The sequence below is a fragment of the Podarcis melisellensis genome, assembly GCF_964234715.1.
Source record: "Podarcis melisellensis genome assembly, chromosome: 1".
NCBI lineage: Eukaryota > Metazoa > Chordata > Lepidosauria > Squamata > Lacertidae > Podarcis > Podarcis melisellensis.
Window position 1 is genome coordinate 92156734 of NC_138528.1, and position 20309 is coordinate 92177042.

Consider the following 20309-nt stretch of genomic DNA (forward strand, 5'->3'; position numbering starts at 1 on the left):
CCAAGGATAAAATCCAGTTGGAAAACCAAGGGGTCTATGAAATACCCTGCAAAGTCTGCCCAGCCACGTACATTGGACAAACAAACAGACGAATAAATGCACGTATCGCAGAACACAAGAATGCCGTCAAAAAAGAAGAAAAAACTTCCTCTCTTTTCCAACACATGAAAGAAACAGGACACGAAATTAATTTTGCAGATTCCAAATTGCTCTTTAACATGGAACATCACCACAAGAGAATAATCATGGAAGCCATCGAGATAGAGAAACACCCTCACAACATGAACAAGCGTGACGACACATCCCGCTTGCCAGACATCTGGAAATTAGCCCTCCCCACAAAAACTGACACCAGATCCAGAGGCACACAGAACGCCATCACCAATCAACCACACCAGACCCAAACCCAGACCCTCTCCACAGATAAATTACAGACACCATCCAGTAGCCAAACCATGGTGGCACCTCCGGATGCTGCACCCCCCTGCAATCCCTACACAGATCTGGCTGACACAGGCCACAAAACCACAGCTCGCCCCTATACACGAAGCCAAGCCAGAGCACAACTAAGTGCAGTACAGCCATCTTCTCAGAAAAACTCTTCACAAAGTTCAAGAGGTCAAGACACAAAGACTTTAGCAACTAATCCACACCTAATGACCCACCTAAGTGGTACTCAGGATATCACTCAAGAAATCACTCAAGATATCCCTCAAGTAATTAAGGAACAAAAGAAGAAAAGGCACACTAGCCTGGGAACTTCCTCTCTGCCCAGAACATTGGAGGCTATACACCACACCCCCTCAACAGTATTTATAGGAACTCAAACACTGAGATCCTGCTCTGTTCCAGTAACAAGAAGCCGAAAGCACCAGCCTGAAGATGACGAGTGAGACCTCGTCGAAACGTCGCCTAGACACCCCAACTTTTACACGGGAAGACACCCGAGGACACCAAAACCTGCATTCCTGTACCCGTGAAAATCTACGAAAGCATATATATGGACACACTATCTACCGGAAAAAAACACACACCAACCGCTACTTACATGCACAATCACACCACCACCCTGCACAAATAAACTCCGTAGCCAAGACTCTCATCTCCAGAACCAAACGCCTGGCTGACAAAGACCACTTGACAACTGAGTTACAGAATCTCTCAAATGTGTTAATTGCCAATGGATACCAGCAAAACAGGGTTACGAAGCTAATCCAAAAAGAAACACCCCCCAAAAACCAAGACACAGAAGAAAACAATGGCATGGCCCTCCTTCCTTATATCAAGGGCACTACAGATAAAATTAGCAAAATCCTCCATAAACACAATATCAAAACAGCCTTTTGCACCAACCAAAAAATAGCCAATATCCTCAGAAACCCCAAGGATAAAATCCAGTTGGAAAACCAAGGGGTCTATGAAATACCCTGCAAAGTCTGCCCAGCCACGTACATTGGACAAACAAACAGACGAATAAATGCACGTATCGCAGAACACAAGAATGCCGTCAAAAAAGAAGAAAAAACTTCCTCTCTTTTCCAACACATGAAAGAAACAGGACACGAAATTAATTTTGCAGATTCCAAATTGCTCTTTAACATGGAACATCACCACAAGAGAATAATCATGGAAGCCATCGAGATAGAGAAACACCCTCACAACATGAACAAGCGTGACGACACATCCCGCTTGCCAGACATCTGGAAATTAGCCCTCCCCACAAAAACTGACACCAGATCCAGAGGCACACAGAACGCCATCACCAATCAACCACACCAGACCCAAACCCAGACCCTCTCCACAGATAAATTACAGACACCATCCAGTAGCCAAACCATGGAGGCACCTCCGGATGCTGCACCCCCCTGCAATCCCTACACAGATCTGGCTGACACAAGCCACAAAACCACAGCTCGCCCCTATACACGAAGCCAAGCCAGAGCACAACTAAGTGCAGTACAGCCATCTTCTCAGAAAAACTCTTCACAAAGTTCAAGAGGTCAAGACACAAAGACTTTAGCAACTAATCCACACCTAATGACCCACCTAAGTGGTACTCAGGATATCACTCAAGAAATCACTCAGGATATCCCTCAAGTAATTAAGGAACAAAAGAAGAAAAGGCACACTAGCCTGGGAACTTCCTCTCTGCCCAGAACATTGGAGGCTATACACCACACCCCCTCAACAGTATTTATAGGAACTCAAACACTGAGATCCTGCTCTGTTCCAGTAACAAGAAGCCGAAAGCACCAGCCTGAAGATGACGAGTGAGACCTCGTCGAAACGTCGCCTAGACACCCCAACTTTTACACGGGAAGACACCCGAGGACACCAAAACCTGCATATATATATATATATATATATATATATATATATATATATATATTCTCTCATCCTACAGTCCAAAATGGCCCAGCACTCTTGACCAGCTCATGGGTCTACTATCTCATTCTCTTGCATGTGCAGTAGTTCCAGTCAGGTAAATCCTCTGAAAACAAGCCTTAATATAAGCTATGTGAAAGGTGTTTGGAAATGCAATTACATCCTCAGTGTGAAAAAGTGTTCCTCCCATGTGACACTTGAAACCCTTGCTAATGGCCCTTTTGAGGTTAGGCTGAGGAGAACCCATCCTCTTGAGCAGGGGTCTGCAACCCGCGGCTCCGGAGCCGCATGTGGCTCTTTTACACCTTTGCCACGGCTCCGGGGCGGATACTAGCGAGGGGAGGAGGCGCATTGTGCTCCCCGACACTCCCCACTGTGGCGGGCGCTGTACTGGCTGTGACGTCGCATGGGGGCGGTGCGTGCGTTAGTCACACGCCGTCCCGATGTCACCTTCCTATCCGCCCACCCGCTACATTTTAAAGGGCATGTACGCTGGTCACTGCATTGAAAGGGGGCATGTACGCTGGTCACTGTTTTGAAGGGGAGTGAAGAACACACACACAAAAAGGTAACTTGTTAATTTAACATTTAGTTCTATGAGGAGCAGTAATTCTGAGGGGTCAAACAAAGAAATAATAAAAAAGTGACAAAAAAGTTATTTTTATAATGTTTTGCAGCTCCCAGGTGTTTTTTTCTTTGGAAACGGGTCCAAGTGGCTCTTTTTGTCTTAAAGGTTGCAGACCCCTGCTCTTGAGCCATAGGCTCTCATAGACCTATCAACCCCTTCATCAGTAGGGTGTAAACTGTGTGCTTCCAAGTAGGAAGCGTTGAGGAACTAAAAGTAACTGATACAGCAAACAGGATCACTAAGAAGAAGCGTGCTGGCTGAAAATTATTGGATACACATGGAAGAATCAACAACACTGGTGCCTTAGCAATCCCAGAAGCATATTTCTTTTAGGGAAAGATGCCTTGCCTATGTGTCATTAGACACAGCTGTCAGATAAATTGAAGACAGGCAAGTACACAAATAGGGGCAACATATGCATTAAGAGGCACTCTATGGAAAAACTGAGGTTCATCGCATAAATGAATGGATCACTCTTGCTTTTATCTCCTACTGTCAATTATATTTTCTTTCTCGGTGCCAGGCAACACTGTCACATTCCTCCAGATCAGCCTTTCTCAACCTGTGGGTCCCTAGATGTTGTTGAACTACAACTCCCATCACCCCTAGCTAGCAAGACCAGAGCTCAGGGATGATGAGAGTTGTAGTCCAACATCATCTGGGAACCCACAGGCTGAGAACCACTGCTCCAGTTGATCATGTAGATGCAGTTCTTAATTTTGGGCTCTGGAATCCATGGCCTTGCAGGGGCTCCCTCCATAATCACTCAATTCAAAATATGGCAAGCCAGTCCTGCTGCATTTGGGGCAGCTTTCCTGCTCATTCTGCTGAGAGGGGCTCTGGACCTCTGCCCCAAAGCCCCGCCCTGGCAGCACCACTGTGTGCAGATGGGCAGTGTTGGGTTGTGAAGAAAGACTAGTGCTAAACAATACTGTACATACGTGCAACAAGCCAGCAGATATTTCATATGGCCACATCTGTACCTTTTGCACAACTTACTAACAGAAATAGGCTTGCCATCACCCTCATGCGTAGAGCCCTACTAGCCTTTCACCATGTGGTTGCGTTGCTGCCTATATAGTTATGTGGAGGAATTTGCAGTGTGAACTGGCCCTGATGAGATTCTACTATCAATCATGGGACCCACAGTAAACAAGCCCATTAATCGGAGCTATCGCCAAATCACACTAGGAACACACCCAAGTATTGCACGTGTAATCTTAAAAAGAGAGAGAGAGACGTTCAAAAGAATGTTGGTTCTGATTGGTACACTGCCTCGAAAGAAAAATCATCACCAGCTGTGCTACAAGATGCATCAAGATGAGTCTAAATGGAGGGGGGGATCTTAAGTGCAAAGGCAAATTAGGGTTGGAGGGGGGGAGTACTAACCAGTCTCCCACAACCTAGTGTCCTCAAGATGTTTTGGACTACAGCTCCAATCATCCCTGGCCATTGGATCACAACTTGGGGGACCTATGTTGGGGAAGGCTGGTAGGCTGGTCCATTAGGGCAAGTGAGGGACTGCCCCACCAAGCTCAGTTAACCAGTTTTCCCTCCTTATTTACACCCAGTCTTGGGGGGCAGGGGGAGGTGTCAGCTCCCTCTTCCTCCTCAATCTCAGGGTTTGCCCTTGCTGCAGAGAATTCAGCAGGGACAAGGATGGAGACAAAACTAGAATTAGTAGGCTCTGCCTGTCAATGGCTCTGGCTCCACCTACTATTGGGCTCCCCAACTTCTGCCCCACCAGTCTCAATGGGTACCAGCCACCTCTATAGAGGTGGCAGATAAAACCTCCACCAAGTTACGAAAACTTTCAGTGAGAGGTTATTGCTAGCTTGGTTCATCATGTGATTCCCCCTCATCTGTTTTGGAAGGCAAGCTTTTGCATAGGAGCCCAGCTTCTTAATTAGTGAAAATCAGGGCAAGAAACTTGCTAAAACTACTATTAGAACTTTGTGTCCCTGAACCATTAGCTTGTAGTTTTAACTGCCACATCACTCATCTTACCCCTAATGAAACCCAGATGAATGCTTTCAATGTTAATACTCAGATAATTTAATAAAGCTGCACGGGCAGTAAAGTAACAATAAGCTTCTACAAAAAGCTTTCCAGATGTTGCAGAGGCAAATGCAAAGCATCAAAATAAAAACTTTTTTTTAAAAAAAAAAGTTTGGGAAACAAAACTTGGAACGAACTATAAACTAATTAAATATGAGGATGAGGTCTCCAAGAATAAATTGAAGACATAAGGGTTTAGCGGTAGCCAATAATGATTGTACTAGTCAACGTTGTTGCAAAGTCTGTCTGTCTGTCTATCTCTTCTCTCTCTCTCTCTCTCACACACACATCAGAATTCACCAATCATAGGATTACTGTCTCTTTTGTAATGCAAAATTTCATTTTATGCATCAGGAAATGGGATGGGAGATTTATTGCTGGTTGCCAGAAACTAGAGAACAATAAAGGGTCAAATCTGAATATTGGTATAAAATATTCTTTGGAAGAACATCATGATAATCAGAACCAGATATCTAGGTCTGCTTTTCAGCTTCTGAAACAGCATCCACTGACTCTCGTCTATAACAAATTTGCTGAGTACTGAATCTAACGAAATTGCTCTGCCTCATTCCAAAGAATTGGGGAGCTGTGCAAGCTTCTAGTAGCTAGGGTTAGGAACCCTGATGGTCACAGGATTTCACCTGGGGATGAGATTAAGTTTAATAGTGTTTTCCTTGACCCTCAATGAAACTGACTTGGGAGGCAGGTCCTTGTTCTGTACTGTCTTGATTTTTGAATCAAGCATGTTGCCTTAATTTGCTATTCTGCTACTCTTGGTTTTCTCCATCTGTCAGAACTGTGCCAGATAGGTCAACACAAATGTTTGTGGGAGAGAAGGCCTTTTCTGTGTGATCAGCAAAAATGTGTCTCAGTCACATTTTGGCCCTTGCTTGATCCCTCCCTCCTAGTCTTGTTCATGTGAAAAGGTAATGTCAGAGCAGTTCTGAGAGCATCACACATGGGTTGCCCCCAGACCACAGCACCATATGTACAAGATTATTATGCTCAGCCCATTTTGTGTGTACAGAACTTACTGGGTTCTGCTTCCTTTGGAAGGAGGTCAGTGGCAGGCTTATGGCATTTCGTAATATGTGAGTTCATTTACAGATATGAAGGTTGATTATAGGTAAAGACACAGCTTAAATACTTCAAAAGACAGCCAAAGTCTACATCAGATCACCAGATCATCAAATCACCAGGGGCTTAATTTCCTCTAATACTCTGAATTCAAACTGCATTTCCTATCGTTTCTCTTCACACACAAGACATCCAGATTACATCATCAAGGGGGAGGAGGTCTGCTTTTGCCTGATTCATAAGACACAAGGAGGATTGTCTGATAATTAGTTTCTATGGAAACACATCACCTGAATTCCCAGGACTATTAACAGCCTCCTCTGTCAAGACTCTGGCACATATTGCCTTAAAACAACTCATGGTGATAGTCCCATTCACCAAAAAGAAAAGAAAAGAAAAACCTTACAGCAAAACCCATTGCAGTATATTGCCCTTTGAGTGCTCAGTGGATACAATATCCCCATAACAGAAGTGCAACTTTGAGAGAATATGAAGTTTGCTATAAGCATGTTCCTATGCATTAACATCGGGACACGGGTGGCGCTGTGGGTTAAACCACAGAGCCTAGGACTTGCCGATCAGAAGGTCTGCGGTTCGAATCCCCGCAACGGGTGAGCTCCCGTTGCTGGGTCCCTGCTCCTGCCAACCTTGCAGTTCGAAAGCACATCAAAGTGCAAGTAGATAAATAGATACCGCTCTGGCGGGAAGGTAAACGGTGTTTCCGTGCGCTGCTCTGGCTTGCCAGAAGCGGCTTACTCATGCTGGCCACATGACCTGGAAGCTGTACGCCAGCTCCCTTGGCCAATAAAGCGAGATGAGTGCCGCTACTCCAGAGTCGGTCACGACTGGACCTAATGGTCAGGGGTCCCTTTATGCATTAACATAAACGTATGCAGAAACACCCAGAAAGCTTGTGACTGTGCATGTTAGTGCGTGGATGTGTGAATGCAAGACACAGAATTAATGAGTGCACTTTTAATGAGGCCTAAAGGGAAACAGAGTATGGTCAGTGTTTGCTACAGAAAGAGAATCCCCTTATCCCATACAGCAAACACACACACACACAAAAAACCCAAAGGGCTCAGCTATACAGCTGCAAATAAAACGTTTTAAGTGTGTTGTCAAGTGCATTATACAAATGTGACACTAGATGGCGATGGTGAGCTATGGCAAATTCAATATATTTTTCAGAACGTTTTTGGAAAAAAGCATTTTCACAACATTTCTTTATGTGCATCTAGATTCCACCAAACACACACATTCACATGGTGCCTGCAATATGTGAAACCTGTGCATTCTCTCCCCGTGGATGATGGTATCATAGTACTTTATGTCAATTAATGACCCATGTGTGAACTCAGAATCAGCAGATGAGACATATATACAAAATTGTTCATTCAAACAACTAAAGATGCTCCTTTTGTTTGATTTCTTTTTATTCACAGCACATGACGGCCAAGGAGGGCGGAATGTGAAGAGCAATTTATGTAAGTGGTGTAATAACACGTACCCAGTCTGTAAAGATCAGGAGTGCTACAGCAACTGTGATCTGAGCTCCTATTGTGAAAAGTCAGAGGAAATCTGTGTGTCTATATGGTAAGCAGGCAAAGAGCACCAACCCTCATTAAGCACATCCCTAATGAGCAATGAAACAAACTGTCAATGAAATCAAATGCACAGATAATATTAGAATATGGGTAAAAGGAAATATAAACATTATAAGCAGGGATTTTTTTTTTAAGCCGTAACTCACCAGAACTCAGTTCTGGTACCTCTCAGGTGGCTTCTGGCACCTCTGTTAATAAAAACATTTACATATTAAATGTAAAATAAAGTGCAAGAACATAGTTACGGAAAGATCCACACCTAGCAGTTACATTTTCCAACTGCTGCACATTATATCTTGAGGATTCTACTAAGTGCAAAGTCACAGTTGGGGACAAGCAATTGACATTTTAAATTTATATGGGAGTTCATCTGATAGGAATGAAAATGTTGTCCTGTACCTCCCCCACCCCTTTAAATGTGGGGGTTTTGATCCTGTCTATTTTGGACTTTCCAAGGATGGAAAAACCTTACATTTCCGGGTTCAAGACAACACTATGATGAGGAGCCTGCCATGTGGACACCACTACATCAATGGGGAGGCAGGCAGGTGCAAATCTGTGTTTTGATCCAGTGTGAACAAGCCCAAAGACAACTTTTGGATACACTTCCAGTTGTCATCGGGAAATATTAACAGCCTTGGGCAGCATTCACCTAATGAGCCCCATCAGCAAGGACCTCCAGTTGTGCAACAAGACTCCCCCCCCCCAAATGGTCAGGAGAACCCCCAGAACAGTATGCGGGGGGAGGAGAGGAAGGGATCTGGCAAGCCGCAGAACATTTGTAACAGGCAATGGTGAATTCCACCCATTGTACAAAGCACTACGTAGGCTACTGTGTCAAGGTACATTTATAGAATCATAGAGTTGGAAGGGATCCAAGGGTCATCTAGTCCAACCCCCTGCAATACAGGAATATCAGCTAAAGCATCCATGGCAGATGGCCATCCAACCTCCGCTTAAAAACCTGCAAGGAAGGAGAGTCCATAGCCTCCCGAGGGAGACTGTTCCACCATCGAACAGCTCTTACTGTCAGAGAGGGATGTGGGTGGTGCTGTGGACTAAACCACTGAGCCTCTTGGGCTTGCTAATTAGATGGTTGGCAGTTCAAATCCCCATGAGAGGGTGAGCTCCCATTGCTCCATCCCAGCTCCTGCCATCCTAGCAGTTTGAAAGCACGCCAGTGCAAGTAGATAAATAGGTACTGCTGTGGCGGGAAGGTAAACGGTGTTTCCATGCACTCTGGTTTCCATTACCGTGTCCCATTGCACCAGAAGTTGTTTAGTCATGCTGGCCACATGACCTAGAAAGCTGTCTGCGGACAAACGCCGGTTCCCTTGGCCTGAAGTGAGATGCGCGCCACACCCCATAGTCACCTTGGACTGGACTTAACCGTCCAGGGATCCTCTACCTTTTTACCTTTACCTTACTGTCAGAAAGGTTTTCTGTATGTTAAGTTGGAATCTCCTTTCTTGTAACTTGAAACTATGTTCAGGACTGATTTATTATTTGTTTATGAACAAGTACATAAATGCTGGCTTACATTATTCTACCTTCACAGTGTTCATTTTTTCCAATTAATTATGCATTTCAGGAAACAAGACAACGAGAGCATTAGAGTGAGTACTCTTTGTCACAATCCGCAGCTTCCTGTGGAAAATGTCATGGTTCCCAAGTATAACACATCCCAATGTGTTATGGTCCGTCAGCACAATGAGGAGGGGATATTTTACATCTGTGGCTGTGTGAATGAACAGGAATGCAATGACAAACTCATTTTTGAAAAGCACACTAATAGTGAGTATGCTTCCTGGTTTGAGTCCACCTTTCTCGATCTTAGAGATTATTTTTATTGAGACTGTTGGCAGTGGCAGACTTTGGGCTTTAAACTTTCCGTGGCACCCCCACCTCTCACCTTCTATTGTTTGTCATTGTGTGTGTTGTTTTTTTTAATTGGTTTTCACATATTACTTTACAATACAGATGTACCAAAGCCAACACCATTTCCTCCCCATCCCTCCATACATTTACATTTCTATTTCCTCAATCTATCATATTATTCCTTTCTCCTTCCTCCCACTTCCCTCTGTCCCCACTCAATTTCCTCCATATTATACAATTTACAATAATCTTTGCATTCTACAACCTTCTCAAATCATCTATATATTCTTATTATCTTTCCTTACTGATTTTTCTTCCATCGAGTACTTCACATTTTAATCTAGGCATATTAGCATATCTTTTTTTAAGCAATATTTTGCCATATATTCATCAGAACATTTCCACTCTGTTAAGTTGTGGGAGAACATAGCAGACGACACAGCGATTTCTCCAGAGCAGCTCTTTATTTGTAAGCTGGACAGAACTGAACAGCAAACAGCTCAGCCGGCCTGCTTTTATAGGCAGCCGGCTGTCAACATTGTAGTAACAACAACCCAGGGTTTCCCGCTTAAAATAACTGACGTGGACCTGAGTGAAAACTATCTACAGTATCCCCCTGCTGGCCCAGGGTGAGAACTTCAGTACATAACACACTCCTTTTTTAATTTTTGATTTGACTGATTTTTTATTCTAGCAGTTAATTTTGCCAAAATAAAATATTCATTTAGTTTACAAATCCATTCCTCCTTTGTGGGTATAGTTTGTGACTTCCACCTAGCAGCAATCACTATTCTAGCAGCTGTACTTGCATATAGAAAAACTCCACCCCCCTGTTGTTTGTCATTGTTGCGATGCCCCCTGTGTTGCCCTCTCAGTGTAGCACCCAGTGTAGGCAAACTGATTGTGCTCCCCTAAATCCGCCTCTGCCATTGGGGTGCGTGTGTTAAATCCTTTCTCCCCCATCTTCATTCTCAGTCATTCTTGCCCCTGCTGCACTTGGGGTGAAAGCGGGGAGGAGAGGACTGATATAAAGGCAATGTTATTTGGGTTGAAATGATTGAGTCAATTCCTAGAGAGGAGGAAAAAAATGACTCCAGCATAATGTAGAAAATGGCTAGACTGAACAATCTAACCTGGCGGATTACAGTGGTACCTTGGTAGTTGAACGGCTTGGCTCCCAAACAAATCAGCTCCTGAATGCCACAAACCCGGAAGTGAGTGTTCCTGTTTGCGAACGTTTTTCGGAAGCCAGACGTCCAACGCAACTTCCGCAGCTTCCAATTGAGTGCAGGAAGCTCCTGCAGCCAATCAGAAGCCACACCTTGGTTTCTGAACCATTTTGGGAGTCAAACGGATTCTCTTGAATTTAGAGAATCAAGGTACCACTGTAGTAACACAGCCGGCCATTTACAACTGGGGAAATGATGCAGCTATTCAACTGAATTTTAAAAAGCTTCACTTTCTGAGCTCTCAAGTGGGGCAGGGGGAGGGAAGCTGGACAGAACATGAGAGGGGGATGTTTTGTTCACAACATTATAGATTCCCCAGAAAAAGTGAAAGAATGCAGTGTAAATATTCTACAGTAAATGTTCAGTGTGAAAGTAGCCTATGTTGCAAGGCAGGGGAGGAGTTCTGCCTAAGGTCTCGTTGACTGTCGGAGTAGATCAGTTAAAGTACCACAACTGACCATTAAAGTAGACCAGTAGTAGCCAACAAGGTGACCTCTAGATGCTGCTAGACTCATGGGCCTTAGCCAGCGCAGCTGACGGCCAGGGAAGATGGGAATTGCAGTCCAATAACATTGGAAGGGCAGCATACTGGCGACCCATGGTGGATTGATGGTTTGACTTCGTATGCATATGTTCAAGCCAGTATTATTTTAGACTTGTAAGCTAAGCCATCGCTTTCAGTGTTGACCTTATCAGATGTTAGTTTTGCAAGGAATGGGATCTGTTTCCTGCTTATACAGTCTAAAAACAGAGATGGCCCAACCACATCTCCCCACCTCCCAAACATTCCATTGAAAGTTTGCCTGTCAGGCAAAAACATAAAACACCAGGCTGGGTCATGTGTGGGAAGGAACAAAATGTAGCAGGGAGATGCCTCTCCCCCTCCCTCTTGCCCTAATTGTGGGTCTGCTTAGTTTGGACCAAACTGTGGTAAAGTTTGATGCAGTTTTTGAGCTGTGAAACTGAAACTTGAGTTTATCCAATGTGCAATGATTACGTAGCCTGCTTTAGGAAGAAAATCGCCCCTTAAGTCACATTATCAGCTTCAGAATCTATAGCTGAATTATAAATGGTGCTCCAGAAAATTCCACAGGCATGATGGGCAGACTATTTATTTTAATGCAACATTTAATGTTAATATTTATTTATATGTCATGTGATATTACATATAAAAATTAAGGTTAGAACTGTTGCATCTTAATTGCATGGAAAAACAAGTAAAAAAGCAACAGGAGCAACAACAAACCGTAGTTGGAAGCAAGAGAGCAATAGAATTTTAGTTGAACATGTAGGAACTTAGCATTCTGTGGTTGCTGTCATTGCACGCAGTTGATACTGTTTGCTGTGGTCTGGCTTACACATAACACTAACCCAGACCATGGCTAAGTGTGAATGTGCAAGTGTTCAGGTACCAACAGAAAAAATCACAGCCACTTCACTGTTCCCTCAGTCCTCTTGCAGCCATGCTACCTTGAGTTAAGCGATGGTTTGACATGTTAAATCTGTCCAGGGAGAGAACTTGAGCATGGGTTTGGACATAACATTAAGCCAAATCATACCTTACCTTGCAGCAGGAGGACTGGAATGAAACAGACTTGATTTTTACTGTAAAAACACACACTTATTCAGGCTTAGCCATGGTTTGGGCTTAACATTATGTGCACACAGGGCCAGTGACTGTTCTCTCAACAAGGAATATATGAGCAACCAATTTACTGGATAAAGCTATTGTCCACTTTCTTTTTTCAACACAGACCAAGTCGACATAACATAAAACGAAACTGTTTGACAGGAAAAGCGTACTAAGAACATGTGGCCGTCGGTGGCCATCACTTCCAGGTTTTGCCAGTATTGTGTGAGGGAAGCTCTCAAATGAATTATCATTTTAATTATCAATAAGGTACACTGCGGATTATGATCACATCTTATGGCAGCCAGTGCCAAGGTCAAATGGACAGTGCAGTGGCGGCGACAAAAATCATTGCTTTTCATTATAGACCAGGGGTAGGCAACCTAAGGCCCAATCGCCTTCTCAATCTGGCCCACGGACAGTCCAGGAATCAGCGTGTTTTTACATGAGTAGAATGTGTCCTTTTATTTAAAATGTATCTCTGGGTTATTTGTGGGGCCTGCCTGGTGTTTTTACATGAGTAGAATGTGTGCTGCTTTTTAAAATGCATCTCTAGTTTATTTGTGGGGCATAGGAATTTGTCCATTCCCCCCCCCCCCATATAGTCTGGCCCACCACATGGTCTGAAGGACGGTGGACCAGCCCACAGCTGAAAAAGGTTGCTGACCCCTGTTATAGACAGTGCATTTTTCCTGGAGGGGCTGCAGGGATACACATACCCCTAAACATTTTGTGAATGTTTGTATTTTTGTCCATTTACTGTATTTCTTTTTCCCGATTTGAACTATAAAATGGTGGTTTTCTTGAGTCAAAATGAGAGTACCCCTAAAAATTTTTTAAGAAAAAAGCACTGATTATAGATATACTGTGTGTGAAGTTTTACCTCAGGCCCTTTAGAGTTAGCAGTATGCAAAGAAACTCATATTTTCTTGGCTTCCCTGGATCATTTAAAGCAGTGGCACATTATTGTTTCGGGTTCAGCAAGGAGCATACCATATTTATTATATGCCATTTATCCTCCTACACCCTTTTGAGAGCAGACAAGGACCACAGGAAGGTGGCCAAGGCTATATTATAACTCTAAATCTACCTAATAGAGATTATATTGCTCGATTCAGAATATATCCGTTGAGGAATATTTAGATGCCCTCAACATTTCTTGTTTCATTTGACCGTGAGGTGGGTTTTTTTCTTTCTTCCAGAACCAATTCATTTCTGGCAGAAAAAGCAGTGGGAGGCACAGAGAAATATGAGGCGATGGTTTTCCTTTTCTTTACATTTCAGCATTTGTTTTCATAGAAAACAACTGCCTGCCTGATAATTCTTCAGGCTCATTTAATGATCCCTGCTACAAGCTGATGACTTTGCAGCCCAGGAGGCAACATACTTAAGCAGCTGATGGGAATTATGTACACAGTTATTACTTCAGGGTTTGCACATAAGAGTAGTCCTGGAAAATCCTCTGAAAACAATTCTGCTTTCCATTGGATTTCACAGCCTTTAGCGATGTAGTCATACCCATCAGGTAAATCCATTAGAGAAGCAGGAGATAGCCAGGCTTCACGCTTTCCAAAACAAACTCAAATTATATCATTTGAGGTTGATCCTGTGGTTTGAACTCAATGCCTATTTTAGAAACATTCACAGCTTAGCAGAAGTTAGCTGTGGCAGATTTTTATTTTTTTGTAAACTGCCAAGTAAAACAGCCAAACGCTTTGAGTTTCTTTTTCCAGTATCTGAACTGTGGGCTGCACCCACTGAGGTCATGCAGCAAAGGCTTTTTGCTTAGGGGATGGCTCTTGAACTTCTCTTCCTCAGTATTATACTTGGCCAAGAATCCTTTCAGAGATTTTATTTGAATTTCATGAGCAGCAGTGAGGAACTGCACCTATCTCTTTGCAACGGGGAGAAGAGATCATATCTCATATCTTGCCTGTATTGAAAACAACTCCCCTGGCTCCCAGCAGGTTTCCAAGTTCAGTTGAAAGTGCCAGTATTAACTCTTAAAGCCACAAGGTTTATCTTCCTAATATCTGATGGGCCATCTTCTCCCATATCCATCTGCCCATCCACTGAGGTCACTGCCTGAGGCCTTCCTTAAGCTGGTCTCACCATCTGAAGTGTGGTGGGCAGTGACCAAAAAGAGCCCTTTTAATCTAGATCCTCAGCTTTGGGATGCCAACCTTCCTATTGAGACTCATGTAGCACCCTTATTACTCTCATTTGGCTGCCAGGCAAAATCATTTATGTTTTCCCCAGACTTTAAAGAACCTTTAGCATCAATGGTAGCTTTATTTTTTGCAAACTTAAAATAGTTTCCATTTTTACTAGCTATCTGAATGAACTGTTCCCATTTTAGTTCATTGTGTTAGTTTGTATGCTTTCTTTTATGAGTTTCATTTTTTAAAAAACGACACCTTTAAGCATGTGTACAAATGCACGCACATGGACCTTACGGTTTATTCAAGGGTGCAGTCAGTGAGTATCCCTTAGGTGGATCTCAGCATGCAGAAACGTTGCAATGTAAACTCCGCAGTAAAGCTTGTTTCATTGCAAATACTCCCAGCTAATGGGGCAGCAGCAGGTTCAATTACAACCAGCAGGTGGCAGCAAAGAGGCTCTTGCAACAGTCTGCAGCATCTGCGAATCAGAGGCGCAAGTACTGTAAGGTGCTATAGTAGCAAGTGCGGTTTACAAACATCCCCATCCTAGTAGTGATTTCAGCCACTAGGAACTGCAGAACAGGATCTTTTCCACAAAGATTAGCCAGCCTGTTCTTCACGCGTTCAGCATGGTTATAATCCAGCTCTTACAGACCTGGCCTAATAGCAATCAATCTGCTCCGTAATCTTCACTTCACAAGGAAAGATAGTGGTGCCCAGTCTTGGTTTCTTTCTTGACCAGAGCTGCACTTCCAGGGCCACTTGGCTGCAGTGTGAAACAGGTTCTTACTTGCTGAGTGTGGCCAGTGAGGAGAGTGAGCATCTATGGCAAGTCCACCCAGCAGGCTCCTTTCACAGTGATGCATTTTGTGCTTCTTATGAGTGCATTGACAGCACCCACCACTGGGAAATTAAGAGGTCTCAGCAGCACTGCACCTAGCTGCCCCATGATAAAATTAAAAAATCTGTGAGTTAAAAGGGTGGGGGGAGGGAGTGGAAGGAATCTTGGGAGTCAGAACCTCTGGACCACGCTCCCAGACTGCCGCTGGACGGACTGCTTTTATTTAGCATTCCTTCCTTAGATTAATCTGATCATTGATAGCAGGGCCATTTATATTTTCAAAAGACCTAGAGCAAAGTAGTTACCAGCATTTTCCACCCTTGGTCTCTTGGGTTTATGATCTAAGAGCTGAGTTTTTGTAAAGACTATTCCTTTTAGTCGGCAAAATTTGGCTCTGTCATCTTGAGTGCATATGAAGCTGCTTATACCGCCGTCAGATCTACAGTACATATATACTAATTAACAGCACATCTCAAAAGGCTCCGTCATGTGCTTTACCCAGTGAGTTGGGGCTTCTTCCCAGATCAGATCTCCTGACTATGTCTGAGAACAAAACAACTTACCAAATTGTAAAATGTGGGGGAAATTTGCCTGTTTCCTAAATGCATGGTAAAGTGCTGCGATACAGATGACTGCGGCTGACTTGGTTGTAATCTTTGAGTGGCTGCAGCTCTGCCGATAGTTGCTGAGAATAAAATGAAAAGCAGAGGGGGACCTGATACACCATCTTGAGCTCCTAGGAGGAAAGGTGGGATATACATGTAATAATAAACAAATAATAAATTAACATTTGCCATGTGTTACGACTGCATGGCTATTTTTTCCAAAATCGCACTACAGTGGTACCTCTGGTTATGTACTTAATTCGTTCCGGAGGTCCATTCTTAACCTGAAACTGTTCTTAACCTGAAGCACCACTTTAGCTAATGGGACCACCTGCTGCCGCTGCACCACCGGAGCATGATTTCTGTTCTCATCCTGAAGCAAAGTTCTTAACCCGAGGTAATATTTCTGGGTTAGCGGAGTCTGTAACCTGAAGCGTATGTAACCTGAAGCATATGTAACCCGAGGTACCACTGTATATATTAAAGAAAACAGACAACCAAGCAAACCCATGGTAGAAAATGTGAGCACTTGAAATGCTGAGCCCTAGGATACAGGAGAAAGTACATAGGAAGCTGCCTTATTCTGAGTCAGACCATTGGTCCATCTAGCTATTGTCTGCACTGAGTGGCAGCATCTCTCCAGGGTTTCTAGACAGGGAACATTTCCAGCTTTAACTGGAGAAGTTGGGGGTTGAGCTGTGATTCTTCCCCACAAGTTATTAGTTTTGTTCATTCTTCGCTAAGAAAAGCTGTTCATGTTGACTAACTGGCCTGTGCGGAGATGTTCTTGCTCTATATTATTTTTTGCTTTCCTTTCGCCATAGGATACTCCATGCTACAAAGCAAAGAAATAATTCCCGTGGCAGCCATCAGCCTGTTGCCCCCACTGCTGGTTGCCATCATGATAACGGTGACGTTCTATCTCTGCCGAACCCACAGGCAGAGGAGGAGAGCCAAGGAATGGCCCCAGAAACAAGTCCAGCACCGCCCACTGCCTGAACCCAGCAGAGCCACTAGCTACGACGAGATACTATCTGTCAAGATCGACCACCGCGTCGCCCTGAGCACAGCCTGCGCCAACAACATCAACCACAACACGGAACTGTTGCCTATCGAGCTAGATGAGCGAGTCGGGAAAGGGCAGTTTGCAGAAGTCTGGAGAGCAAAGCTGAAGCATGCCTCTTCGGGACAGTACGAGACGGTGGCAGTGAAGATTTTCCCCTGCGAGGACTATGCTTCCTGGAAAAACGAAAGCCAGATCTTCAGCGATGCCAACCTCAAGCATGACAGTATTCTTCAGTTCCTCACGGCAGAGGAGAGGCACTCTGGACTCCAGAAAGAATACTGGCTCATCACGGCCTACCACAGCCAGGGAAACCTCAAGGATTATTTGTCCAGGAATGTTCTGAGCTGGAGGGACTTGCAGAAGATGGCTGGCTCCCTAGTGAGTGGTGTGGCTCACTTGCACAGCGACTACACTGCCTGTGGCAGTCCAAAGATCCCCATCGCCCACCGGGACATCAAAAGCACCAACATCCTCATTAAGAACGAACAGGAATGTGTGCTCTGTGATTTTGGGATTGCTCTGAGGCTGGATCCAGCCTTAAGTGTGGAAGATTTTGCAAACAGCGGACAGGTGAGTGCTGTAGAATGAAACCAGCAGAGCAATCCATTCTGCTTGATGGAAAGTAGAAAGATCTTAGCTTCTTTCATGCGCTACCCATGCAAAGAGTTCTGCGCACTGTGCAAGGAGCAGTGGGGGCTGTGCCACTGGCCCCACCCCAAAACATCATTTGATTTACCAATCCCAGCTTCCATGTGTTGAGCATGGACATTTGCATAGTGGAAGCCTGCCTATATAGGTTTTCCATGTGATCTAGAACCTTGCGTGAATGGGGATCCAGGTCACATGAAAGCCTACTGCATCTGTAGAGCATGACGCTCATAAGCTTCCCCTGGACAGCCTGTTCAGCATGTAAATCTTGGGGGTGGGTCCAGAAGTGCTGCCTGCTGCCTTTCCATGGATGGAGGGCCCTTCTATGTGTGAAGGGGGTCCTTCAGAATGGCAAATATAACCCACAATAGCAGACAGCAGGCAGCATGAAAAAGCTCTGAAAAGGCAACGCTGCTATGGAATTTGCTGCAGGCATTCAGCATGTTCCATATACAAACATGCAACTATGATTTAAGAGAGCGCCCTGCTTGTTGGTACACAATTGGCTTGGAATCACCTTTGTTGCTGAATTACAAATAGCTACTGTGTTCCGGGTTCTGGAGGGTATATTGTTTTTGGCAGCTAGTTTGTAATCAAAGGCCGGGGCTACTAGATCTTCCCAAGCTCTTTTTGCATTCAAAATCTAACACCACTGCAATACTCAATGTCTTTCCCCTCATGGTGGAGAAGCAGCAGGGAGAGGAGTGATTTGAGCAGAAAGCTGCCCACTGGACAGTAGTGTGGTACTTTCCTCCATTCAAACTCACAGCTGCCCACAGCACCTTTTGGTTTGAATGAAACAAACAGAAAACCCAGGAAAGAAGCTATCAATTATTGTCACATCTAATTTGGGCCTTGGTTCCCATCCCAGTAGGGGCTGGTAAGTTTAGAGAAGATTTTACGGTCACTTTCCTGGCTACCCTATACTTGGACAAAAACCTAGAGATAAAGGGGTGGAGCAATTCTGGAGCACAAAAGGTCCAGTCTGTATTGCAGATCTTCTAATGCATTGCAGCCTCCTTTTAACTTGGAATCACCACAGCTTCTCTCCTCCACCCCTTCTAACATCTACTCAATTTATGGCCAGGTGGGCACTGCCAGATATATGGCTCCTGAAGTTTTGGAATCTCGAGTGAATCTCGAAGATCTGGAGTCCTTCAAACAAATGGATGTTTATTCCATGGCTCTGGTTTTATGGGAGATTGCCTCCAGGTGTGATGCCATAGGAGGTAAGTCTATACCAGCAGAGTCTTCTGTCTTCCAAGCCCCGCTTTACAGGTCCACTGGGCAAAACAAACGTGGCTGTTCCAACATGCCAGAGGGAGGTGGGAGCAAACCTTAGTGCAGAGAAGCTAACCTATTGCCATCCCACCCTAGATGCTGATGAACTAAAACTCCCAATATCTCTGACTGCCAGTCATGTAGGTGGAGGCTGATGAAAGCTGTAGTTCAGCAAACACCTGGAGGGCCACAGGTTAGCTACTCCTGCCTTAGCAGAAGAACGCATTTCTCAGATGGAAGGAGGGCATCTCTTGCAAAAATGGGTCTCAGGTAGCAAGGCTGGGAAAGGCTCCTGGCCTCAGGACTCAAAAAGCCACACTGCCCATAGCCAAGGCAAATAATCCTAGGATAGATGGGCAAATGACCTGTCTCAATAGCATGGGGATTTGTGTGGCTCCACAGTGGAGATTGTATTGCCTCTCCACTAGGAAATGATTGTACCATTTTATTATGTTAAAAGAGGCGTCACTAAGAGCCTGCTAAAATGAAAGGAAATACCAAGAAGATTGAAGGAAGCGTTTGGAGTGCGGATGGCCACTAAAGGAACCCACGTTTCATCAGCAGTAACAAAAATTCATTAACGGGGATTAATTTATTGCTTTAGCATTTCCTGCTACACCATCAGGCTTTGAACTGGTAGCAGCAATGCTAACCTGTCCCGCTAATTCAAAGTGATTTGGGCTTGTGCTGATGCTAATTCTCATGAGATGCAAGTCCAGACACTAGCATGTGGAACAGTCTACAAGGGCAGAGTATGTGAAATCTATGGGCAAATGTGTTAACAGGATGGTGGGGATGGGGAGCTATACAGCACTGGTGCAATATGGATTCGGGTTCATTTATCTGTCATTACATTTATATCCCACCTTTGCTCCAAGGAACTCAAGGTGGCATGCAAGGTTTTCCCCCTTTCCACTTTTATCCTCAAAACTAAACTCAGGTTAGGCTGAGAGGCAGTGACTGGCCCAAGGTCACCCTGTGAGCTTCATGCCTGAGTGGGGACTGAACTCCTGGTCTCCCAGGTCCACCACCCTAACCACTACAACAAGCAACAAATACTTAGCGGCCTCTGCTGTGTCCTACAACGTGGTCCATTAAGGAAGTACCTGCTGTACATCCACACACACATCCCTCTGCATCTCCACATCTCATACACAACCTGGTTGGGCTGTAGCTGCTACTACTTTTAACAGTTTACAGGTTTTAAAACAAAC

The 20309-nt window shown here is 44.4% G+C and overlaps 1 protein-coding gene across 1 annotated transcript in view; it reads left to right on the forward strand.

Moving 5' to 3' along the window:
- Positions 1–20309, forward strand: part of LOC309377768 (TGF-beta receptor type-2-like) — a 33845-nt gene that overhangs the window by 11663 nt on the left and 1873 nt on the right. The window contains exons 2-5 of the mRNA XM_081925501.1: positions 7594–7744; positions 9347–9549; positions 16925–17736; positions 18902–19043. Coding sequence (XP_081781627.1) covers positions 7594–7744; positions 9347–9549; positions 16925–17736; positions 18902–19043 — 1308 coding nt within the window. The remainder of the gene's footprint in view (positions 1–7593; positions 7745–9346; positions 9550–16924; positions 17737–18901; positions 19044–20309) is intronic.